The following is a 27,184-nucleotide window of genomic DNA, read 5'->3' on the forward strand; positions in this document are numbered from 1 at the left end:
ATTAAAAAACCATAATCTTAATTGCTTTGTAATGATGTTTTGGAGATAATTATTTGATTACTATCATTAAAAACATTCCTAGAGTTCCTGTTGTGGCTCAGCAGAAACGAATCTGACTAGCATCCATGAGGACACAGGTTTGATCCCTGCCCATGCTCAGTGGGTTAAGGATCTAGCGTTGCCATTAGCTGTGGTATAGGTTGCAGATGCAGCTTGGATCTGGTGTTGCCATGGCTGTGGTATAGGCCAGGGGCTACAGCTCTGATTCGATCCCTACCCTGGGAACCTCCATATGCCATGGGTGCAGCACTAAAAAAATAAAAATAGAAACATTCCTCATTATATCTTGCCTTCTCCAAGCTTTATTGTCATAGAAGGATTTCAGCATTTGGGACAATTCTCCTTCTCCTTATACAATTGTCATAACTAGTTCAGCTTTTTCTGCCCTCTCAACTAGGGTATTGTAACAATCTCTGAATTGATCTCCTTGCCTTAAATCTTATTCCTCTTAATCTTATCATTGCAATTGCCACAGCTGTGATCTTGGTCTTAGAGCATGTCATTTTTCCTAATTAAAATCTTTTACCTGTAGATTATAACCGTACAAATAGTGTCTATCAGCTGGCCCTTACCTTCTTGCCCTATTGACTGACCCTTCTCACATCATGCCATAATTAATTTAAAACTGTTTGTCGTTTCCTACATTCATCTTTGTGTTTTACATCTCTCTTTAGGGCACCATCTGTGGCATAGGGAAGTTCCCAAGCGAGGGGTCTAATTGGAGTTGCACAGCCACATCAATGCTGGATCCGAGCCGTGTCTGTGACCTACGCCACAGCCCATGGCAACACTGGATCCCCAACCGACTGAGCGAGGGCAGGGATCGAACTTGCATGCTCACGGATACTAATTGGATTTGTTTCTATTGCGCCACAACGGGAACTCCATGTTTTACATCTCTTGACTTTCCCTGGAACATCTTACTCGTTTCTTAACGTGGCTAAACACTCTTCACCCTTGAAGACTGTATCCATTGTCATCTGCCCCAGGAGTCTTTTCCCGAACTCTTCAGACTTAGCAAGTGCCATATCACTGCACCTTTATTACAGTACTTTCCACATTATACAGAAGTCATTTTTGATGGAAGTTGTCTTTATTTAGCTGTACGTTCCTAAAAGGATATCAACTAATTTCTTTTCCTAGGATATATTTTGACTTTGTCATCGTTGAACTTAACCTGAATTGACATAATTATCCAAGAAGCTTACAATTGAAGGGTAGGTCCGGAAACATAGCAGTTTACGGAACACAGAAGTGTAAGGCTAAGAAAGCAGGAAGGGAGCGATATGAATATATATCAAGAGTTCTAAGACAAGGAAAATTCTAACATGGTGTCTCTAAATCTGCTAGTATCCAGACCTGGAAAGGAAACACCATGGATTAACTTAACTTTTGTAGTATGAAATAACACTAATTAATCGGTAAAAAAAGATTCTTTCTCTAAGCTTTATTGAAGTATAGTTGATTCACAAGGTTGTGATAATTTCTGCTGTACAATAAAGTGATTCAGGTATACATGTACACACATCCATTCTCCTTCAGATTCTTTTTCCACATAGATTATCACAGAATATTGGGTACAGTTCTCTGTGCTATACAGCAGGTCCCTGTTGGCCAGTCATTCCATATACCTCAGTGTGCATATACCAGTCCCAAGCCCCCAGTCCATCCCTCTCTCCCCCTTCATCTGTCCCCTTTTCCTTTTTCAAAGTCTGTGAGTCTGCTTCTGTTATGAAAATAAGTTCATTTGTATCCTTTTTTTAGATTCCACATACAAGCAATATCATATGTTTGTCTTTAACTGTCTAACTTCGCATAGTATGATTTCTAGAACCATCCTTGTTGCTGCAGGTGGCATGATTTCATTCATTTTTACCGTCAAGTACCATTCCATTGTATGTATTTGCCACATCTTATTTATCCATTCCTTTGTCAGTGGACATTTAGGTTGCTTCCATGTCTTGGCTATTGTAAATGGTGTGGCAGTGAACATTAGGGTACATGTGTCTTTTCAAATTACGGTTTTCTCTGGGTAGATGACCAGGAATGGGATCACTGGATCATATGGTAGTTCTATTTTTAGTTTTTTGAGGAACCTCCATACTAGTTTCCATTTTCCAATTTACATTCCCACCAGCAGTGTAAAAGAGTTCCCTTTTTTCCACACCCTCTCCAGCATTTGTTGTATGTAGACTTTTTGATGATGGCCATTCTGGCTGGTATAAGGTCGTACCTCATATTAGTTTTGATTTGCATTTCTCTAATAAGTAGTGATGTTGAACATCTTTTCATGTGTGTTTCGGCCATCTATATGTCTTCTTGGAAGTGATGTCTGTTTAGATCTTCTGCCCATTTTTTGAGTGGGTAGTTTATTTTCTTAATATTGAGCTGCGGGAAGTGTTGGTATACTTTAGAGGTTAATCCTTGGAGGTTAATCCTTTTCAGTCTCTTCATTTGCAAATATTTTGTCATGGATTATCTTTTCACTTTGTTTATGGTTTCCTTTGCTGTGCAAAAACTTTCAGATTTAATTAGGTCTCATTTGTTTATTCATGTCTTAATTTTTATTACTCTAGGAGATGGATCTGAGAAGATAATTGCTTCAATTTATGTCAGAGAGTGTTCTGCCTGTGTTTTCCTCTGAGAGTTTTATAGTATCCATTTTTTTTTTTTACATTTAGACCTTTAATCCATTTTGAATTCATTTTTGGTATGGTGTTAGAGAGTGTTCTAATTTCATTCTTTTACATGTAGCTGTCTAATTTCCCCAGCATCACTTACTAAGAGCCTGTCTTTTCTCCATTGTATAGTCTTGCCTCCTTTGTCATAGATCAATTGACCAGAAGTGCATGGGTTTATTTCTGGGCTTTCTATCCTATTCCATTGATCTATATCTCTGTTTTTGTGCCAATACCATACTGTTTTGATGACTATAGCTTTGCAGTATAGTCTAATATCAGGGAGTCTGATCCTCAAGCTCTATTTTTCTTTTTCTTTTTTCTTTTTGTCTTTTCTAGGGCCATGCCTGCGGCACATGGAGGTTCCGAGGCTAGGAGTGTAATCAGAGCTGTAGCCTCCAGCCTATGCCAGAGCCACAGCAACATGGGATCCAAGCCACATATGTGACCTACACCACAGCTCAGAGCAATGCCAGATCCTTAACCCACTGAGCAAGGCCAGGGATTGAACCTGCAACCTCATGGTTCCTAGTCGGGTTCGTTAACCACTGCGCCACGACGGGAACTCCCAGCTCCATTTTTCTTTCTCAGGATTTCTTTGGCTAGACAGGGTCTTTTGTGTTTCCATACAGATTTTTGTCCTAATTCTGTGAAAAAAATGCCCCTGGTAATTTGACAGGGATCACATTGAATCTGTAGGTTGACTTGGGTAGTAGAGTCATTTGATAGTATTGATTCTTCCAATCCAAGAGCATAGTATATTTTTCCATCTGTTTGTGTCATCTTTGATTTCTTTCACTGGCATCTTATAGTTTTCAGAGTACAGGTCTTTTATTTCTTTAGGTAGGTTTATTCCTAGGTATTTTATTCTTTTTTGAGGCGATAGTAAGTGGGATTGTTTCCCGAATTTCTCTTTCTTATCTTTCACTGTTAGTATATAGAAATGGTACACCTGATACATCTAGGGTGACTGCTCTTTTAGACGGATGTAGAGAATAAGAATTTTTGTTGCATTTAGCATTTTCTGATTCTAGTGAATCTATTAATGTTACTGAACTCAGTTTCTGCTGCTTGTTGCTTGAAAGCCAATACTTGAGACAAGTGTTGGATAAAAGGAAAGGTAGCTTTACTGAGGAAGCTGGCAGTTCTGGAAAGAAGGTGGACTCATATCCCAAAAAAACCAACTTCCTGTTGCCAATTAGGAGACGAGTTTTAAAGGAGAGTTTCGGGGGTGTAGAGGTAGGGGTGGTTGGAGGCTATATGCAGAACAGCACATTCAACTCTGACAGTCATCTTAAAATTGGTCACGCAGTGGTCTGATCAGCAGCATATGGTTGTTTTAAATACAGTTAATCTTCAGTTCCAATGTCAATTTATTCTTTTTCTTGAGGCCAGTTCTTGGAATTGTGTAGGATAGAACAGTTATGTCATTGCTGCAGTCTGATCTTCATATGGTTAACTTCTTTCACCTGGTGAGGATTTCAGTATCTGCAAAACAGCTTAAAGGATATGGCTCAGAATATTATCTGTTGCTCTTGAGGAGAAACTAAAGGTCCTTGACCTTGCTTAATGACTTAAACTGTTATTACTTTTTCTTCCTTTTCTGTTTTCCTTTTTTTCTGCATTTTCTCCTTTCTCTGATTAAATAGATTCTTTGACTAAAGTTTTTCTACAGACAAGAGGCAGGTGGAGAACAAAGGGGAAGGAGGTGTCTGTCCCAGGAAGGTCCCATGGGGTGCTGCTCCTTTACACTCAGTGATAGTGTCAGAGGAGAGTGTGTTATAGTAGAGCATCCTACTGCGCAAGTTTGAAGAAAACGTTCTTTAAGAGTAAATGGTTTTCTGGAGTTCCTGTCATGGCTCAGTGGAAAGGAATCTGACTAGAAACCATGAGGACCCAGGTTTGATTCCTAGCCTCACCCAGTGGGTTAAGGATCCAGCATTGCCATGAGCTGTAGTGTAGGTCGCAGACGAGGCTCAGATCCTGCATTGTTGTGCCTGTGGTGTAGGCTGGCAGCTACAGCTCCAATTTGATTGCTAGCCCGGGAATCTCTATATGCCATGTGTGTGGCCCTAAAAAGACACACACACACAAAAAGTAAATGGTTTCTTTTTCCATTTCATGCACAGTTAGCAACATTCTGACCTATAATTTGAGCCCTGAATGTACTGACCTATAGTGGAAGGAAATCAATCAGTTGACCTACTTCCAGTTACCTTAACAGATACATTTTAAATTTGTAGTTGTTGGAGCTCCCATTATGGTGCAGTGGAAACAAATCTGACTAGTAACCAGGAGGCTGTGGGTTCAATCCCTGGCCTCGCTCAGCGGGTTAAGTAAGGATCCGGGATTGCCATGAGCTGTGGTGTAGGTTGCAGATGCAAGTAGGATCCTGCATTGCTGTGGCTGTGGTGCAGGCTGGCAACTGGAGCTCCGATTTGACCCTTAGCCTGGGAACCTCCCTATGCCAAGGGTGTGGCCCTAAAGAAGCAAAATAAATAAATAAAATTATAGTTGTTATATAAATTCAGTTCTTTTTGAGTTTGTTAATATGCATTAGTTCTCAGAGACAAGTAACACTGGGTAAACTGATGAAGTAAAAATGTCTGGTCTTACAATGTCTCAAATCCTATAAATCCTGGATAGGAGTAATGTATTTATTTCTTACCTGACAACCCTACACCACAGCTGCCTGTACGACTGCAGCAATGAGCCTTTTTCTTTGAGGTTTGTTTTTGTCATATATTTCTATTTTTTAAATAAATTGCTTCATAATTATATATTCTGATTAGTAGATAAGAATTATCTTACTAATGTCAGTAAAAGGGTTTCAGTGACGAACAACAAGACAACATTAGTTCTTTTTTATACCCGTTAGCATGTGAATATTCTTCTCTACTGACCCTCTTAGTTCTGTCCTAAAATATTGCTATTGCTCAGTATATGTCAGAACTCACATGGATGAGAGAATTTCTCTTTTTTTCTTAGCCAATTTATTATTATCCAAAGGTAAATTTTATTTTTTTAAATATTATCCTCCTAAAAACTATTTTCTTTAAAATATTGTATATTTCAAAATTTCCGAGTAAATCTTAAAAGTTCTCATCATAAAAAAATTTTGTAACTGTGTGGTGATGGAAGCTGTCTAAACTTGTGATGATCATTTCATAATATATATATAACAAATTATTATATAGTAACCTAAAACTAATACAATGATATGTGTCAATTATATCTCAATAAAAGTTGTTTTAAAAAATGAGCTTTCAGAGTTCCCATCGTGGCTCAGTGGTTAACGAATCCGTCTAGGAACCATGAGGTTGCGGGTTCGATCCCTGGCCTTGCTCAGTGGGTTGACGATCCAGCGTTGCCGTGAGCTGTAGTGTAGGTCGCAGACGCAGCTCGGATCCTGCATTGCTGTGGCTCTGGCGTAGGCTGGCGGCTACGGCTCTGATCAGACCCCTACCTATCCTGGGAATCTCCATATGCCGAGAAAACGGCCCTAGAAAAGGCAAAAAGACCAAAAAAAAGAAAAAAAAAAGAAAAAAAAAGAGCTTTCAAAAATATTAACATTGTAACATTTTGAATATTTACATTTCCATCAAGTATCAATTTTTGTAGACAATGTTGATTGTCATATTAAAAACTCCTTTTTGTGTCCGCAGTTTTACCGAGCAGAAGTTGAAGCTCTTCATTCTTCAGGTATGACAGCAGTTGTTAAATTCATTGATTATGGAAACTATGAAGAGGTGCTACTAAGCAACATCAGGCCCATTCAAACAGAGGCATGGGTACGTGATCCAAATTCTGTTCAAAGGTGTAAGCATTTTGAAGGAAATACATAGCTCTAGAAGATTAGTCATAATAATACAAAATTTGCCAGTGGAAAAACTATTTTGAATTTGCTTAAAACTAGCTACCACATAAGTAAGATTTTAATTTTAATAATTACATTGACAACAAATAATAATGAATGCATCAGAATCACTTTTCCTGTATAATGTTTTGTCATATTATGCTTTGGAAATAGGTACCCTTATTTATGTTTGCAGAAATTTTGTACATGTTTTTATGAGTTTTTATGCTTATTTTTTTCTTTCCCAGTTTGTTACTTTAAATTTGACTAAATTATGTCCAGCAGTTGTCAAATTTACCTCTCTGTGGGACACATGTATATTCTTTATTATTTGATTTACAAGTAAAATTAAGAAAAACACTTCAATTTACATATGAATTCATACTGCATTTACTACACATATATTTATATATTTTTAGGTTAAATTTAAATATCTTTGTTTAATAATTATTTGATTAATTTTGTTGTCAAATGTTATGTCAAAGCTGTGATGATTTTGTTGATATACATTAGATCATATTGGCCTCATGGAGTCCCATTTTATACAGGACTTATGTGACTACATAAACAGATACTCAACTACATGTAGGCAAAAACAGGAGGACAAGGCATATTAGAATTTGTCTCATAAAGTTTTTAGAAATCTCTTTCTCTAATTTGTGGGTAGCTATAAATAAGCTTATCACTAGAAGTCTATTTTATTGCTATTTCCGTAAAGTATAAAAAAATGCTAGAAAACTATATATCATTTAGACAGTAGCCTTCATCATTGAAGGATACACTTTTCTCAAGAGATGCTTTTAGTTTAGCTTTGGTCTTTCTAGAATTTTCTGTCATGACCTCAGTGTCACTACCTCCTCCCCCACCCCCATCCCCAAAAGAAAACAAATAAAACAACAAAAAATGTAGAAGTAGTAATGTGTGCAGCCATAGAGCTTTTATTCTTTATCTTTTTATTCTAGAAAAAGGATCATTTTCTAGATACTGCTTCATATTTTATAGTACAACACTCACATGTTTAATTAAGAGTTCTTTCCCTCACTAAACTAAAGTTTAGCTGCTTTTTCTCTAAAAGACTGAAATACTACTAATGTCTAACATGTCTTTTCTTAGAGAAATTTGATGTAACTATATCTTCTGCTCTTTTATTTTCCATATGATGGCTATTTGTATTCTCTTTTTTCCATTAATACATCTTTTTTTTTTTTTCATTAATACATCTTAACCTAGGTTTTTTTTTTTTTTTTTTTTTTTTGGTGGGAAGGGGGTTGTCTTTTGTCTTTTTAGGGCCACACCTGTGGCATATGGAGGTTCCCAGGCTAAGGAAGGGGTGGAATTGGAGCTGTAGCTGCTGGCCGGCCTGTACCACAGCCACAGCAGTGCGGGATCTGAGCCTTTTCTGCGACATACACTACAGCTCATGGCAATGCCTGATCCTTAACCCACTGAGCAAAGCCAGGGATGGAACCTGCGTCGTCATGGATACTAGTTGTGTTCTTTGACCACTGAGCCACCATGGAAACTCCCCATCTTAATCTAGTTTTGGTGATAAAAGTACTTACTGAGTCTATATTTATAGAAGTTGATTTCTTATTTGCTATCCATTATGTGATCCCAGTGTTTTTAGCCATTACAAAACAAAGAGTCAAAATAAAATTTTTACATTTAGTTGTTTTTTAGGAGAAATAATAAGATATTACTTTTGTTCTTTTTGGAGCTCCTGCTGTGACTCACCGGGTTACGAACCCCACTAGTATCCATGAGGATGTAGGTTTGATCCCTGGCCTTGCTCAGTGGGTTAAGGATCTGGCATTGCTGCTTGAGCTGTGGTATAGGTTGGCTCAGATCCTGCATTGCTATCATGTAGGCCGGCAGCTGCCGCTCTGGTTCAACTGCTAGCCTGGAAACTTCCATGTGCTGTAGGTGCGGCCCTAAAAAAAATAGTTCTTTTCTTCCTAAAGAAAAATTTGTTTCCTTATTTTGTTTCTTTCCTACTTCATTTTTCATTTCCAGAATGGATATAACTGAGGAGCATGTTTCTCATTCCTAACTGTAGCTCTTCCATTCAGAGGGGTTTGGTACAGAAGTGATCATTTTCTTCCTACAGTTAGTGACTTTTCCTTTTTTCCTCCCTTAAAAGTTGTCATTACTTTGATGTATTATTGATTTTAGGTGTCTTTGTAAACTTAGCTGGCCAGTAAATTTATCACTTGTCACAGCCCATATAGTGATTCTGAACCACAGGCAATACTTTCCTATTCTCCCTGCCTATTTGTGAACACTCATCTAGGCTTTGTTGTGCTATTTTTTTTAACCTATTTACTTTTTCTGCAATCAACTTAAAAATCTTTTATAAAATGCTTGAAGTATTTTACAGGAAGAAGCAGGATAGCATTACTAAATCTTTTGTAGATTCTGGTATTTTTTTTTCTCCTATCTACAAATAATCAAGTCATTGATGTTTTATGATTTTGCATAAATTAGTATAACAATATTTTTTGGATCATGAACATTGTTACTGAGGAGAGGATCACCCTTTCTTCTTTAGCCACATGAATGAATAATTGACTTAGTTGTAAAAGCTGCTCCTTCTTGATATATAGAAGCCACCACCTTAGCTGTCTCCATTAAAAAAAAAAATACATATGTGCCCATTATACATAAAAAGCCTCTGAAGAAAACCGTCTATGTGGCTGACAGTAAGTTTAATGTAGAATTAGTGTAGAGTTCTCTTAGTCTCTGAGAGTATTGATATTGGAAACTATGAGCACTTTTCTTTTGTAACTGGGAAATTGTAACAAGTTTTAATTTATAATCAAAGCAAAACATTCACAGTACCAATAAGAAGGTAACTCTTAATTGCTGTCATACTAAAAAAAATTAAAGGGCCACAAAGGTATAGTGAGGTTGTTAGAATCCTTAGCACAATTATTTGCTCACACTATGGATTGTGTAATTTTTAATTTTTTATCTCTTACACTGCATATGTACAGTACTATTTTAAATTGTGAAATGATATTGTATATTTTGTTAAGGTTTATGTTTGTTATTTGCACAAGATTTTTGAAAACCTCTTATTTTCCTAAAAATAGCAATGATCACTTATTGAAAATTTTTTTTAGTAGTCTGCAGGAAAAATAGCCCAAAAAGCCTGCATGTGAACCAAAGCCTTTATAGAAATCAGTTGCCTATATTGTCTCTTAAAGCTATAAGGATAAATTATTAAATAGGAAGCATGAAATGTTAAGAGACTTATTGGCAAATAGTCTCTTTTATGGAAAATTAAAATAAAATTCAATTTAATTGTTTAACTCTAAGTGTTAATGTTTTTCTTATGAAGTTTGAGCATTAGGTAACTTAAATCTGTTTGTAGACAAATTTCTGTTTTTCCCTTCTATTTGGATATACCTTTTTACTTCTAGAATGTACTTACACAGTGATGGTATTTTGATGGTAAAAATACATCTTCTGATTATGATTAAATAATTTATTTCCTTCAAAATAATCTACTAAACTTTTTTTGTTATAACATCCTTGTATTTTTTTTTCTTCTAGCTAGATTTAACCTGATTCTTTTAACTAAGGTAAAATATTCTGTCTTAGTTTTAGTGTCTTTATGATAGTGAACTCTCTAATTATCACACATAATGTGAGACTCACAACTCATTCTCAACTAGATAAGTACCTTCATTTTTTTTTAGTGTTCTTTGTATATTTCAGGATTTTTCTTATTTTACCAAAGTAAATGAAGCATTATGGAATCTCATATTATTTGTATAACTATTCAGGAAGAAAACCATAATGTTATCTTATATTTATGGCCACTGTGTGAGCAAACATTAGGGGCAAAAGAAACCTACTATTTGTGTTTTCTGCCGGTCCCTTTAACTCTAAAGCTAATACCAGGAAACCAGTAATATGCCACAAGCAATTTAGAATTACTGTAAAATACTCTGGCGCTGCTGCTTAGACAAATCTTTTGTGTTTTTAGAATGTTGCTTCTGTATTGCTTTTCTAAACCTGGAAAGACATTGTCAAGTTCCAAAAATATTTATGACCTGTAGCCTGCTAAGACATTTATATTCCAAGAAATTATTTTAGAACATGCTTATTTCTAAATTTTCTTTTTAAAGGTCCATAGTATTTGCTTCTTGGTATCAGGAGATGATCTTTGTTCAGGACTGTTCCAAATAGAAAAATTATGATTGTGTAGCTAATGTTTAGTTTTAAGATGCTAGCATACACATAATCTTGGGCAGTAATTCTGGAAAATGACAGGTGGATTTTCACTATCATAAACATGATCATCCTATCATAAATATTTTTCTGTAGCATATTCATTTATTGAACAAATATTCATTGCACGTCTATTTAGGTATGTGAGGCAGTGTTCTAAGTGAATTCTATATATTAGTACACAAAGCACACAAAAGTCTTGCCCACTGCACAAAGCTAGAAGAAAGTTCCAGTTATGTGAAACAAACTTAAATCTCTCATGAGAGTCTTCATTTTTACCTTTTGAAGCTTTCAAACAAGATATAAACGGAAAAAATCTTTTTCACTGATGTTTAAATAATGTTTAGGTCTTTATTTTATTTCACCCTGAAGATGGAATTATTGCAGAAGAAGAAACTGTGATTTAATGAATTTTATCTATTTAAAATTTCTTACTTATACATCTGTTTTATCTATTTAAAAAGTAAAATTTCTTTTTAGGTGATTTTGAGGTTTTTTTTTTAATAATTGTAATATTTTTTCAGTTTTAACAAACTTTAAAAGAAATATCAACCTCAGGTTTTATTTTCAAAGTAGCTTTGTGCAAGATTTATTTTGTAATGACATCCTGGGACGCATACTTGAAAGTTACCTTTTCAGAATCAAATAATGTTTATAAAAAGCCATAAATTATTCTACTACTAGTAAAAATATTAAAGAGAAATATATCAACCCCCCTCCAAAAAAAAACTCTAACCTATTTAATGAGGAAGGAGATCAAGTGTTGTTATATGTAAATTGAGTTAAAATGTATCCTAAATGTATTATAACAAGGTCATGTTAGTAATTTTAATGATACAGTGATAAATTTAGGCTATGTCTAGTTTGTATTTGATATCAAAAGATCATAATAGGTATTAAAAAGAGGACAATTGTTATAGAAACCATTAACTTCAAAGGGAAATTAGAATTATGTAACAGCGAGGTTCTGCCAATTAGTATCCAGTAAAAAGTGCAAGCACTTATTTGATCAAAGTTCAAAAGACTTTTCATTTTTGCTAATAAATTCTTAAATAAATTAGTGGGTATAATTTACCATACTTAAATTTCTGCACTGAAAGCATAATTTGAGTAAGGTCAGTGAAATACCGAGAAACATCTTCTTCACTATACATGTTCTAGGACACTTGCCTTTCAAAGATTGCCATATATGCAGTGCTCATTTTCTTTTGCAATATAAAGACAGAGTAAATCAGAAGGAAACTGTATGGGTAGTTTAGCCCATTTAAGAACATAATATTCAAGTTATTCCATCCATGAGAGATGGAATTTGGGGGGTTCCATGCAATATCTTTAAGCTTTGTTTTAATAAAGTTTGGTTGTGTTTGATGTGCTTTATTTCTTAATCTATCACCCAGTTTTTCACAATGAGTTGTTCATTATGAAAAAAGGACTTTACTGGATCTATGAAAGCTGCTAACATAGAGGGAGAGATGATTCACTCATAAATGCATGTCTTATATAAAGGTATATCAGCTTAAATACTGTTGACATCTACCCTCGAGTCCAAATTCAGTTTGTGGCAGCTAAACCTAAGAGATTATTAGGAAAATTCTGAGATCTAGTTTTGACCCAGCTACATTATTCAATATAGATTTTTTATTTCACCGTTTAACTTAATACTAAGAGAGTAGCATGCTACATTTAAGAACCTGTACAAAAGTACTGCTTGAATTTTGCTCTCTGATAATTTAAAATATTGCACTCTTTTCAAAGGAACTGTATGTGAAAACATCTTTAAAAAGTTACTGGGTAATCTGAGTTTTCCTTTACTTAGCAATGAAAATATATCATTATTATTTCACGTTCCTTTTTACTGAAAGTAAAATATTCCCAAAGTGCAAGAACATGGTAGGGTATTACCTAAGATATACTGTCTTTATGGTTTGTTTCTAACTGTAATTATAGTTCATAAAACAATTTAAGCCTTATATCATTTAAATATTAAGTTTATCAAGTTAGCATAACTGTTCGAAAAATCTACAGTGTTCTTTTTTGTATACATGAATAATACCAGTAGATATTATTTTAGTCTTTTATGTTGCCTTTTACTAATAGCAACTTAAAATATGGACTCCCGAATTATGGTTCTGGTTAATTGAGAACTAAATTCGAGATGCTTTAGATTTATGCTTAATATTGTGCCATTTTGATTTTTCCCTCAAAGTAGTCTTAAGGAGACATCTGTATAGCTCCCCTCCCCCACCATAGCTGAAGGGGACTGGAATTGTCAAGAGAACTTATTTTTTTCCTTTGACATTTTTGGGTCAGTTAACCCAAGATTTGTTCTCTTTGAAGTGTAAATTTTATTTTTTCTTTTAGTTTATTTATCAGGACTTTTAAAACTGTAATTTTAAACTACACTGAGTTTTACCATTCCTTTACATATGTATGAAGAAGACTTGCCAATATACTCATTGCACAGGGAATAAAGTAGTAAAATAAATGAATTGAGAAATGTCTTTATTTTGTTTTATTTCTTGTTCCCAATGATGTTAATCTTTTATTGGGCATGTGCCTTCACTTAGGCACTCATGTCAGTGTATTTGAAAGATTTTTATAAATGTGAACAGGTATCCTTCTTGAATTAAAAAAAAAAAAACACAAACAACACTCAAATAAAAAAACAGTGCAAAAAATAACTCTTTTAATTTCTAGTGAACTTCTGAGTCTCCTCCATCTGCCCTTAAAAAGGCAGAAAAATGTTGCTCATTGTGCCGTAGACTTTATTCCTTTTCAGATGGAGCTCCTGCAGTACATCTTTCTACTTCTCAAGTCAGTGGTTGTAAACTTTGATGGTGATGGGCTAAAAGGGATTTATGATACATATTTGATTGCACATCATAGTGAGTTATCAGTTGTCTTAAAAGCGGTTTCTCCTACAACATGTTCCCTGATCCTTTGCCTTTCTGTAAATAGAGGACAAAATATATTCCTGAAAGTTTACGTCCCTTCTAAGTACTTATGCTATAAGTAGTAGTATTTTATTACATAAAAATATAATTGAGATCTTCTTTTACATCTAATTATACACAACTCACTGGTCTTTTAATTTTAACGTAACTCTAATTCTGGAAACTTGTATGAATTAAGTAAACTTTTTGAAATTGTCTTTTATGAGGACTTCCATTATAGCTTTTATAATATGGCTGTTTTTTTCTGTAACTCTTGCCTAATAACCCACATAATATTTATATGTTCCAGCAGTAAGGCATTTGTGGGTACTATATTTGTTATTCTCTAGTAATCTAGTCTAAAGCAAAATCTGAAATCCCTTTGTTCAGCTAGCATTGGCTACTGAATCAAAGAAAATGTCAAAGCAAGTTAATTCCACCGAGTATGTGGGCATTCTTAAATTAAGAAGAGGACTTTTAAAAGACCAAAAACTCCTGTTTTGTTTCAAGATTTATATTTCTCCTTTACTTATAGCCTAGTGTGCTCTGAACCCTTTGAATAGTATTGTTTTCAATTAATTAAAAGCTTGTTAAAAGCCTCAAAGAAAAACAAACTCTTAGACTTAACTGCTCTTGATCTTCTGTTCTTATTTTCCTGGTAATAATTATTAAGATGAATGGATAATCTTGGATCTAACTCTGGAGCTCACTTGAGAGATCGAGAGGGGAAAAAGTTCTTATTTTAAGAAACATGTTTTTTCCAAGCACTTATAAACGGGCAGAATGTATGATTGGATAATAGCTGGTGAAAATGCAAGGAACTCTATAAGTAAGTAGCAGATATATACTGTAAATACCATCTGGCTTAGAGCTTGAGGGAATTTGATTTTAAGTGAGTATATGAACTGACTTGGTAACTAAAACAGTGAAAAGAGGTCAGTGATTATTTGTTGAATGATTGATGTAGGCCTGGTGGTCTCCATCATTACCAAAGAGGCCTTCAGACATGAAGCCTGAGTACAACAGTTTACTATGATAATTTTTCCGCAGATATTCTTGGAGTGCTTTTTGTAACAAGGTTAGTTTAGAAAATAGATTGGCCTATATACCCAAGGAATGTAAGGCTATAAGAGAAGTATAAGTTAAATTTCCTTCCTTGAGAAGCCACTTAATAAATATTAATAAGGTCTCTATCAGACTTGGATGATCCCAGTCTGGGAACCATTGTCGGCATGGTTTTTGATTATAATTTTGCTTTGCCTGTTTAATCAATGAGATAGTGCAAAGGAAGTGAGTATGGAAGGTGACAGTTGACTTTTTAAAATAAGTATTAACTTTAGCCGTTTTTAATTGGAATTTTATTTTGTTTGAAGTATACTCATTTTTTTCCTAGATCATGTGATTTGGAAACTAGGGTCAACCCTCCTAGTCATGCTTAACCAAGAGCCTGTTATACAAAGTAAGATATTAGAAGTCAGCTTAATTCTGTTTCTGTATGGATTCAAATTCTAAAATGTATGGACTTTTTTATAATGTCAGTAACCATTTTTGGTACTATTCAATGCGTGATTAAGGAGAATATAATGAGCATCTTGTTTTGAAAAGACTTAAGTAAATAAATAAGGCTTAAAATAATGTGTAGATAAGTATTCTAGTGTTTTTTTTTTTTTTCTAAAGTGATCAGGTAATATAAATCTTATTAAGAATTCCTGAATTTGACCATCAGTACCCAAACCAATGTTAGACTTAATTAGACTTTTAAAATATGGAATTGAAGTCTTAGGGTAAATAAAAAAGGGAGATAAATCAAGAATTTGAGAGTATTAAAAAAAAAAAGAAAGAATTTGAGAGTGTTAGTTCAGAAAGCCTTTGAAAGCTTTAGGCACAAATGAAAATACCCCTGATTGATCTTTATGTGCCCTTATTATGAGTGTTAATGTTTACCCAGCACTTGGCCTTACTGATAGTCTTTCTCATAAATAGACTATTAGAGAGTGAGATGTATTAGAGCTGATTACAAAATGTCTAGAAATGATAAAACATTGGTCACACGCCCAGTCCATTTAAATTGTATCATTGTATTCTTAAGAAATCATAAAAGAAAAAAATTCTCATTGAATATGTTTAAAACTTATTAAAAATATAAAATGTCCAGATGATAAAATATATACTTCCCTAAGAAAATTTAAGAAAATATACAAGAAGCTTGAGACTGAAAACTCTGAAATTTGTTATAGAAAATTAATTGTGGAAGGCTATAATAAATGCATTTTAGATATAATTTAGAAATGAATATAAGATTTATGTTTCAAGGGGTTCTCCTCATGGCACAGTGAAAGCGAATCTGACTAAGAACCATGAGGTTGCTCAGGGGTTATGGATCTGGCATTGCTGTAAGCTGTGGTGTAGATGGCAGATGTGGCTCAGATCTGGCATTGCTGTGGCTCTGGTATAGGCCATTGGCTATAGCTCCAATTATATCCCTAGCCTGGGAACCTCCATATGCCATGGGTGCAGCCCTAAAAGGACAAAAGACAAAACAAAACAAAAAAAAGATTCACATTTCACGAAAACGATATGCACATTTTTGTTTTGTTGAAAACGCTTTAAATTGGCTATGAAAAGACTGAATAATCTATTCATTCTAATGATTAAAATTGCTGTAATAAAAGTAATGACTGTGGGAAGATGTTTAAGAAAGGAAAAAATGTGGCCACAGAGTAGGCTAAAGGTAGATTTGGTATCTTGGTTCTTAAGTATTTTTCAAAATAATTTTCATAATGATGGAATTTAAAAGGTATAACTAAAACTGATAAGCAAAATTTTTTAAACAAACGGCTTTAAATAATTTTAATTATTAAAAACAAGTTTTGCTTTCTGAAATGAGAATTGCTATGCTTTGAAGTTCCAATAAATTACATATAAATGGCAAACTACAGCCAAAAATACTTCTGACATTGCTTCCTACCTATTGCCATTCTTGGGCCCAAGGCTGAGAAACATTTTCAGATTCTGTGTGCTTTATCCTGAAAGAATTTGATGAAAAGGGGTCATTAAGAGAGTTAAATGTCTGTTTGCTTGGCCTTTGAAAGAAGAAAGAGGGCAAGGCTGTTTTTGGGCAAATTACTTCCACCTCCCTTTTGCCCCTGCTTCAGCTTCAGGGGAGCTGGAAATGCACAGGAGGAGTCAGAAGACTTGGGTTGAGGCCCGGCTCTGCCACTTACTACCTATGTGAATTTGGGTAAGTTATTTAATGTTTCTGAGACTCAGTTTCAGTTCAGGGTTGTTGTGAGCATTAAGTAATATGATCAATGGAAATAGGCTTTATAAACCCTCAAGGTCTATAGAAACTTAAAATTTTATAATCATAACCTGGCCTTCTTCTTCCCATTCTTCTATTGTCTTGTGTCCTTGGCTATGCATTTTTGAAGCAGCTGGAAATGACCACTCCTTTTGCTTCTCCCTGTGTCCTCTCCATAAGAAAACTGTTGTTCCCATTCTCTGCATGCATCAGACTTCAGTATTTTAAGAATATAAGACCAGACCAGTTAACTTAATTAATCTTCACTATAGAGTGTGGGTTATTTTCACCCCTTTTTATCCTTCCCACTCTCACCTTTCTTCTTTAATCTTCTCAGAATTATGTGCTTAGAAACATCAAAGCATCTCTAATGCTTGGAAATTCAGACCCTGTTGGCAGAAGTCCCTTAAGTCTTGTTATCCAGATCACTTCTCCATTAGTTAGTAAAGTTGATTGGGGAAATTTTGGGGAATATGATTGTGCCTCTTGTCCTTTCTTCTTCTCTGCAGGAAAGGAGATGGAAATAATTCAAAGTTAAAAGTCCTTCAGAAATCTCACTGAAAACCTAGATCCTTAACTTGAGGGGTAGTTATAGAAGAGAAGAGACAAGGGATTTAGTGGCCATTTCTTTGGTCAGCTCTTTGAGTTATATCTGACTTGGCCTCATCTTTGATTCTCAGTAAACTCTACCTTACCCTCAGCCAAACTAAATTTATAGTACCTGTTACCTCTAATGGGGGCTCAGTTGGTAGAAGCTGCATGGAAAGAAAGAGAGAAAGAGAATTTACCTTCTGGATCATATATGGTTTCAGATCAAGGGATCTTTAAGAGGGCATGAGAAGAGCTTATAGCCCTACTTGAGCCAACTGTCCCCATAATCTAAGAATGCTTGATTTGGCTATGTGTAAATAATAGTAATAATAACCACTTACATGAACTGCTTGCCATTAATGTCTAATAACCATGGAGCACAATAACAGTTACTCATGTCATAATTAGATTAACCTTCTAAAATGTTTTATTTATTTTTTTACAGCCTTGAACCATTGACTTATGCTCAAAATGGTTTCTTGCTGAAGTAGCAGTATCATCTTTCACAACTAAAAATTAGAAATATTGAACTCTGAAAATGCAAATTGAAGCTAGTGTTAAATGCGTGAAAAATTAAATGATAATGTTCATGCTGGCAAAGATGCAGTGACATGAGTACTCTTAGACATTGCTGATGGCAGTGTAAATTTGTGTGATCTTTCCTGTTTTTTTTAATACCTTAAAAAACGTTCATGCCTTTTAATAATCCCACAGTTGTTAATCTCTGCTAGGGAAAGAGCAAAGGAATAAGTAAATTTCTGAGAGATGATCATTGCAGCATTATAATAGGAAAAAACCAGAAACTACATAAATGCCTAACAATAAGAATAGTAAAATAAATCATCATCCATCAGCTGGGTGAAATGTTTTACAGTTGTGATAAAAGATCATTATGAAGGCTATACTATCATTGAAAATATTTATGATGAGTGAATAAAAGCAATTTATAGATTTGAGAATACACCAGTTGTTTAGTATAGTAGAATTATATGTGTATATACATATTTACCAATTTATAAACTTTCTGTAATTTTGTATTATGTTTTTTATTTGACAGCAAACAAAATAAAATTAGCAAGAGGAAGGTTGATCATGATTAGGGAATTTTAATCTTAGAAATTAAGTCCCAAAAATTTGCAAAAAGGATCTGAAAATATGGGAGTTAAAAGAAGTAAGATAAATAAAAACCTAACTCCTCAATTTCTAATTTTGCCCTTTTGCCTTCAGTGAGGTTAACAGCAACATGATCATAGTTTTCCGTAATAAAATACCATAATCCTGTTCCTGTCTATAATTAGTAAATGAAACACTCCTACGACAACCAATAGATTTACCTATGCAAAGTCTTACCACCTACTTTCAGTCTGTCCATACAATCTACTGCCCAGTTTCTTGCCAATTCTCTCTTAATTTAAACTGTCCCCAGAACACTTAGACACCTTCAGAATTCAGTCTCTCTCGAGTGCTTTCAAATGCATAGCAGAGTACATTTCTCTAATGAAATGTTTATTTAGGCTCTGCAGGCATACTTCATTTTATTGCACTTCACTTTATTACGCTTTGCAGACACTTCATTTTTTACAAATTGAGGGTTTGTGGCAACCCTGTGTCGAGCAAGCCTACTGACACCATTTTTTCAACAGCATTTGCTCACTTTGTGTCCGGTCACATATTGGTAATTCTCATAGTATTTCAAACTTTATCATTATTATATTTGTTTTTCTTCCCCTCACATCAGCACTTTATTTTTTTTTATTTTTTTTAATAGTTATTTCCCCAATACAGTTTTTTTCTTCTGTACAGCCTGGTGACCCAGTAACACATACATGTACACATTCTATTTTTGCACATTATCATGCTCCATCATAAGTGACTATCGTTATTATATTTGTTGTGGTGATCTGTGATCAGTGATCTTCGATGTTACGATAGCAAAAGGATTTCAGTTTGCCAAAGGCTTAGATGATGGTTAGCATTTTTTGGCAATAAAGTAATTTTTACATAAGGTATATGCATTGGTTTTTTTAGGCAAACTATTGCACACTTAAAGACTGTAGTACAGTGTTGGAGTTACCCTTGTAGCTCAGTGGTAATGAACCTTTCGGGTATCCATTAGAATGTAGGTTCCATCCCTGGCCTCACTCTGTGAGCTGTGGTGTAGGTCACAGAGGCAGCTCAGATCCCACATTGCTGTGGATGTGGTGTAGGCCTGCAGCTGCAGCTCCCATTTGACCTCTAGCCTGAGAACTTCCATATGCTACAAGTGTGGCCCTAAAAAGAAAAAAGAAAGAAAAAGAAGACTATAGTATAGTGTATATATAACTTTTAATGTGCATTGGGAAACCAAAAATTAACCTGACTCCATTTATTATTATACTTCTTATGGCATTGATTTGTACCCCATCTTGCAATATCTCAGAGGTATTCCTGTACTAACCATTCATAGTTTCAGGAACAAGTATGTAATTATGATACTTTGTTTGACTCTTTGTCCCTGTCTTAATTCCTGATAAATTATTAAAATATTAAGTGTAAAGTGAAATTTTTATACTTGAGGTTTTCCTATTAATTTATAATTTGAAATATATATTATTCTATTTCAAAAAACTTTCTGAGCACTTATTATGTATCTTTATCTCTTCACCCAGAACAGTGCCCAACACAACACATTTCCTTAGAATGATTATGTGCTACACAATTGGAATGCATAGATGAGCAGTCTCTACACTAAAGGAGTCAGACTAGCAGAGGAGCCCAACAAGTAAAGCACCATCTCTTTATCATGAACAGAGCATAGATGGAGAGTACTTCATTCAATCAGGGACTGACTCAGAGAGGTGGGGCCTTCCCTGATCATCCTATTAAAAAATAGCAATGCACCATCACACGAACTCTCTATCCCCTTTGCCCTGCCTCCTGCCTCCAACCCCTAAGTGAAATCAGTATAGAAACAGCAAGGACTTTATCTCAGCTAATACTTCATTTAGAACAGTACCTGAAACATAAAGGACTTTCAATAAGTACTTGTTAAGTCTGAATGAATGAAGTTTAATCTGAGTCTGGAAAGTCTTGAAGGACTTAGCTTGGAGAAAAAAAAGGGAGGAAAGAATACATAAGATAGGAAAAGTCTAGGAGGGCATGGTAGGGTGAGATATTTTGGCAGCAGTGTTATTGCCCTAGGACCTCAGCAAATTTCAGTATTGGAAAATGCCCAGTGAAGATAGTTTTTAGCTTTTTGCTAGTAACATTAGTATAATCCTAGGAATATTAGTAAGATTTCAGGCCTTCTTGAGCCCATTTTCATGCCAGATAGTGATACATTAAATAGATAAAGATGTTAATTAAGTATTAGAGCATTTAAGACACACTGACTCTGTGTGTGTTTGAGTGTGGGTATGTGGATATCATTGTTTAAAAAATGTGGTTGCTAAATTGTTCTTTTAGAGTGGCTTATCTCAGTAAGGAGAGAAGAAAATAAGGTAGAAAATGTAAAAACTGCTATTTAATCTTTTAAGATTTAACCTACTGATTGACTTTTCTATTAACTGACACATTCACAGAGAGAATTCTCCTAACAGACACATTACCATTGTCTACCGCTAGCTGTGGAATTATAAAACAAAATTCAAATATGAAACCAGTTAAGAACATATTCTGTTCACAATCATAGAGTTAACTTATAAGCTACCATGGAATATTCTCATCCTGCAATTGAAGGTGATGGCCCATCATGGATCCTTTTATTGTTGCTACAATACCAAAATGTTGAAAAAGGTTTCTGGAAAAAGAACCTAAACGACTTATTTCCAGCTTTTCCTAAGAGAGCTGAGGAAAGTAGTCTGCCTCAAAGTTTATGCTGCAGAAGTGATAACACTCATTAAACAGAGAAACAAGTTCTTATCGCGGCTCAGTGGAAACGAACTCGACTAGCATCCATGAGGATGCAGGTTCAATCCTTGGCCTCACTCAGTGGGTTAAGGTTAAGGATCTGGCATTGCCATGAGCTGTGGTGTAGGTTGCACACTTGACTTGGATCTGGCATTGCTGTGGCTGTGGTGTAGGCCAGCAGCTGCAGCTCCAGTTTGACCCCTAGCCTGGGAACTGCCATTTGCCATGCGTGTGGTCCTTAAAAAAAAGAAAAAAAAAAAACAGAGAAACAATACTATGATGTTTACCAATTAAGAAATTGATGACCATCTCTTATTTAAAATGTATTATACATTCTTAGGTAAATTCAGGGACTTGACAGTTACATATACAAAACAGAATTATTTGTATTCATCTAATCCTTTGAGGATAAATGTCTTGGAACGTGTGGTGGTTAATGTGAAGATTCTGGTGTGAAAATACTTGTATCGGTGAATTTTACTGCTTTATTATACCTTCTTTCTCACTAGTAATATTCTCAGGGGAGTTAATGCTCCATGTCTATGGATACCAAGGGTGGGGGGACATTAACTTGGGATGAATTTTATAAAGATAATTATAGTGAGCCCTTTGTATCTGTAGGTTCCACCAACTGTGGATATTGGAAAAAATTATTTGGAAAAAATCACTGAAAACTCCAAAAAGCAAAACCTAACTTTGCTGCATGCATGCAACTACTTCATTGTATTAGGTATTATAAGTAATCTAGAGATGATTTAAAGTATACAGGAGGGTCGGTATTTGTTATATTCAAATGCTATACCATTTTATATAAAGGACTTAAGCACCCACAGATTTTGATATGGAAGGGCAGTCCTGTACCCAGTCATCCCTGGGTATCAAAGGACAGATACACTGTATTTGGTAAGCTGGTTGGATTTGTCCCACTAAAGAAGATTGCCTCTAGGTTCCTTTTCTTCTGTAGAAGAAAAATGAACGTGTTGCTAATTGACCACTTTCTCAGCCTTGCTTTTGTATTACATTGGTTATTAACACCAATAATTGTAAAATTACTTTGTAAATGTAAAGTGCCACATAAAGCCTGTTTGGCCTTATGTATCCGCTACCTCTATAACTTACTAGGCTAATGCAGTCAAGTTTCTTGACTCAAACCAATAAAAGAAAAACTGTTTTATATGGCGTTATAAAGAATAGACCTTCATCCTTATGAAGAAGTAATAATAGCTCATTTTATTGAACACTTAACTTTGTATCCAACATTATTCTAAGCTCTTTTACTTAACATTAATTCATTTAAAGTATAGTGGCTACTTATTAATGGTGTAGTCATTTCTGGGTAGTTCATTCTCTCATTAAGTCATTCAGAGTAGACAGTGCTCAGAGTAGATAGCATCGTGGGTAATTTGTGTTTTACAGTAAGAACTATAGCACCTAATGATATCACATCCATTTCATTTTATTAATTTCACGATGCATTTAAAATGTAAATGAGATGGAAAGCACTTGATTTTGATCGATTTATATAAGCCCTGTAAGTGTTGAGCATGATCAGTAATTCTCTCCTTCACCCTCTGTATTCACTGGGATGTGTGGAAAGAGCATGGATTTTAGAGTCCAACATAACCTGAGCAAGATTCATAATCTTTTGGTTGTTGTAAGGAGCAAAGTAGCTGCTCAGTAAACATTTTGTTCCATCATTGAATGATGGAAATACCTGGTACAGAGGTTCTTGATTACCATGGGTTTCATTTCTTTAGTTTTCCTTCAAGGCTTTGGAAATAGCAACCTCCGTCATTGTTCACTTCCTCAGAGTGATGTTTGTTGACCTTTAACTGCAGCAGTAGTTACTGATAAGAACTTTCAGATCTGGAGTTGGATATGCATCCCAAATTATCCCTCTTGGAAGGAAACCCAAACTGCTTCTTTGTAACATCCTTTTCTTCAAATTAATTCTTTTTTCCTTTTATATGTCCTATTAAATTTTTCTTTTCTGTTTGAACCTTACTAGTATAATGAACTTCTATATTAAAACTTTTACAGTGAAGCTATAATATAAAAATCCACATCTTTTAAAGTAAACTAGTTTTTCTTATAAAATGAAAGAACTGTGATCCTTTAAGCTAGTAGTATTGGCTGCAGAGTTATAAAATTTCCATCATTTTCTTTATGAAAACCATTCTCTCTCAGACTTTTGAAATCCTGTGGTTTGTCACAGGCATCACAAATTGGTGACTTCTGTCCCAGCTCTGACAAAAAGCTTTCCAGCCTGTCCAGCTATCAGTGCACCTACTGCTTAATATTGACAGGATTCTTGTCAGAACCGGGCTTTTGCATAAATTAGTGTTTAACCCTGGATGGGCTTTTTCTCCTCATTTCAGTCTTGCTTTTAAAATACTGTCATCCTCCTATCCATAGATAATGAAAGTAAAATTTGACTGTGTATTATACATTTTACACTCTGAGGGGGTACCATAAACTTCCCTAGTCTTATTGATTAGTAATTCTTGGTCAATTTTACCAGTTGTTGTGTAATACGGACATCATCACTGAGAGTCTGCTCTCCCTTCTCATCCAGAGGATCTATTTGCCTTACTTTTTTATTTTAACAAGCAGCTTACATTGTATGTGGGGGAGAAAGTGAAAAGAAGGTGAAGGAGTTCTGAATTGCATGAAGAAGTACACTTTAAATAATATTATGAATGAATTTGGAATTTTAAAAAATTTATTTTTTTTTACCTTAGTTCTTTTCCAGAAGGTAGTAAGTCTTTGAAACACCCAAGAAAATGTAAAGCAGAGACTTCGCACCTTCTTGATTTATTCTTGCTATCATTGTCCAGCCATGGATGAATGGAGAAGGAGAAATAACTTAGTTCTTGAACACTGAGAACATTTACATATTCAATAGGAACATTTATTATGCTTTCCTTTGAGTACAATGATGAGCAAACTACTTTCCAAAGAGTATATTATCAGTTTGCCTAGCCTATATTGAACATCTCAGATATTTCAGGTATGGAACTGTATGTGACTAAAAACATGATTCCTGAATTTCAGTAAACCTAGAAATAGTATTATTACAGCAAAATATAAGATGTTTAATAGCCTTAAATAAATTAGATGATATGTAGTGTCTAATTTTTCTTTACCTAAGTCGATAGAAATAAGTCTCTCCCTCATTATTCTTGGAGAAAATTTTCCTGATACCTTTTTCTTTCTTGAGACATCTAACCATCAAAAATGATTGAGAAGAGAAGCTAAATTTGGAAAGAGAATTACTTTTTTTTTTGCCTTTTCTAGGGCCACTCCCGAGGCATATGGAGGTTCCCAGGCTAGGGGTCCAATCAGAGCTGTAGCCACCGGCCTAAACCAGAGCCACACTAACTCGGGATCCGAGCCGTGTCTGTGACCTACACCACAGCTCATGGGAACGCCGGATCCTTAACCCACTGAGCAAGGGCAGGGATCGAACCCGCAACCTTATGGTTCCTAGTTGGATTCGCTAACCACCGCGCCACAACAGGAACTACTGAGAATGACGTATTTTTTAAAGTTAACCCCCTCATATACCAAGCATTTTGAAATCTCAACATGAGGAAAATTTTCATAAATTCAAGCATTACTAAGAGTCATTTATACTTAGGGAACAGCAAGATGATATATCTTAACTAACTTATTGAAATAAATTAGAATAAATGATCGAGAGTGTAAAGATTAGAGTTACTTCTGTAAAAACCTGCTTATAATTGGAACACATATACCAGGCATCATGTGTAGGTCTTAACCTACATTAACTGATTTAATACCTACAGGAACACTGTAAAATAATTATTAGTATTCTTATTTTACATACATGGAAAACTACAAATACAAGTTCAGAGCTGTTAAGTAATGCCTAAAATTAAGCTAATAAGTGGCAGAGCTGATATTTAGTTTTCAGACATGGTGATGTCATAGCACATGATTCTACATTTCAGCTGCAAATGAAGAGAAATGATACCAACCTACTTGAGGGTTTTTGTGGGCTTTAATGAAGTGATGTATATAAACATTTTATCATAGCAATAAGTTTGTGTTCAGTCTATCGAATATACTATTTTGTTAAAGCATCTTTCAGCCATGTAATTCACTCAGTCAGTCTTGGTTCTCACAAATTTAGAGTATTTAAAATAGAGAACAAAGAGGTATGGGTAGAGGTATCAGCTAATATTTCTCAAGGGACTAGGAAATATTTATATAGGGTAGAAAAAGAACCAATCCATTCCTTTTTAGCATTTCTATTGCTAAAAGAGCTTAATCTTATACCAAGAATCTCTGTTTAATCTTCTAAATTTCACTGGAATCTAGTTTGAAGTTTAAACTACATTTTAGCCACCCATCTATGTTCTAGGTAGTAGTCCTCCAATTTCCACTAAGCAAAAAAAAAAAAAAAAAAAGGCTAACAAATTACCAGAATAACTTTTCAGAAAATGGACTTCAATTGCAGTTCAAGTTGAAACTTGATTGGGAAAATAGTTCTCTTCACATATAGAATGAAATAGACCTAGGAGTAGGTTGTAGAGATTTTGCTTGATGACAAGTACAATATGAGCAAACAGTGATCAAGCAGCTGCTAAAAATATTAAAGCAAGGTCACATTGCAGTAATACATAGAGTTTGCTCATCATGAGAAATAATAGTGTTGTGTTCCAAGCAGACCATATTTGCGGTATTATTCTGAATACTAGGTTATATAGAATAGTAAATGTTAAAATGTATTATGGAGTTCCCGTTGTGGCTCAGTGGAAACAAATCTGACTAGTATCCATGTGGAAGCAGGTTTGATCTTAGTGGGTTAAGGATCCAGCATTGTGGTGAGCTGTGGTGTAGGTCTCAGACAGGCTTGGATCTGGCGTTGTTGTGGCTGTGACATAGGCCAGCAGCTACTGCTGCTGTGATTCAGCCCCTAGCCTGGGAACCTCCATATGCAGTGGGTACAGCCCTATAAGTAAATAAATAAAGTGTATTAAAGAAAAGATGATCAAAATGATGGGAGATTCTGGAAATAATGTTATTTGACAAATGATTTCAGGAACTGAGTCTTTTGATTTTAGAAAATAGAAGGCTAAGGAAAGGTATAATACTTGTTTCAAAATAATTTAAAATCTTTCATCGGACAGAGGCAATGGGCCTAACTAGAAAAGCCCAGGTTGTCACACCTTCTAGGGGAAGGATACAGAGGAGTCGAGTTGGCTACCTGAGGAAGCCTGAGCTCCTCTCACCAGGTATTTGAAGGAGACAGAACCATCACACCAGCTATGTGAGATGTGGGGGATGAATTTTGTACCTTGAAGATCAGATCTCTGATTCATGGGCTACCTCATACTTCTAAAATTACAGCTTTAGAAGTTCCCATCATGGCGCAGCAGAAATGAATTTTAGGAACCATGAGGTTGCAGGTTTGATCCCTGGCCTCGCTCAGTGGGTTAAGGATCTGGTGTTGCCATGAGCTGTGGTGTAGGTCGAAGATGCAGCTTGGATCCTGCCTTGCTGTGGCTGTGGTGTAGACAGGCAGCTGTAGCTCTGATTGGACCCCTAGCCTGGGAACCACCACATGCTGTGGGTGTGGCCCTAAAAAGCAAAAAAAAAAAAAAAAATACAGCTT

At 35.1% G+C, this 27,184-nt stretch overlaps 1 protein-coding gene across 2 annotated transcripts in view; it reads left to right on the forward strand.

Moving 5' to 3' along the window:
• Window positions 1-27,184, forward strand: part of TDRD3 (tudor domain containing 3) — a 181,236-nt gene that overhangs the window by 137,368 nt on the left and 16,684 nt on the right. The window contains exons 12-13 of one of the 2 annotated variants that reach the window (XM_047755867.1): window positions 6,404-6,529; window positions 16,919-17,004. In XM_047755867.1, coding sequence (XP_047611823.1) covers window positions 6,404-6,529; window positions 16,919-17,004 — 212 coding nt within the window. The remainder of the gene's footprint in view (window positions 1-6,403; window positions 6,530-16,918; window positions 17,005-27,184) is intronic. The other variant, XM_047755868.1, reaches the window with a different exon arrangement.

The sequence above is a fragment of the Phacochoerus africanus genome, chromosome 13 (genome assembly GCF_016906955.1).
Source record: "Phacochoerus africanus isolate WHEZ1 chromosome 13, ROS_Pafr_v1, whole genome shotgun sequence".
NCBI classification, from domain to species: Eukaryota; Metazoa; Chordata; class Mammalia; order Artiodactyla; family Suidae; genus Phacochoerus; species Phacochoerus africanus.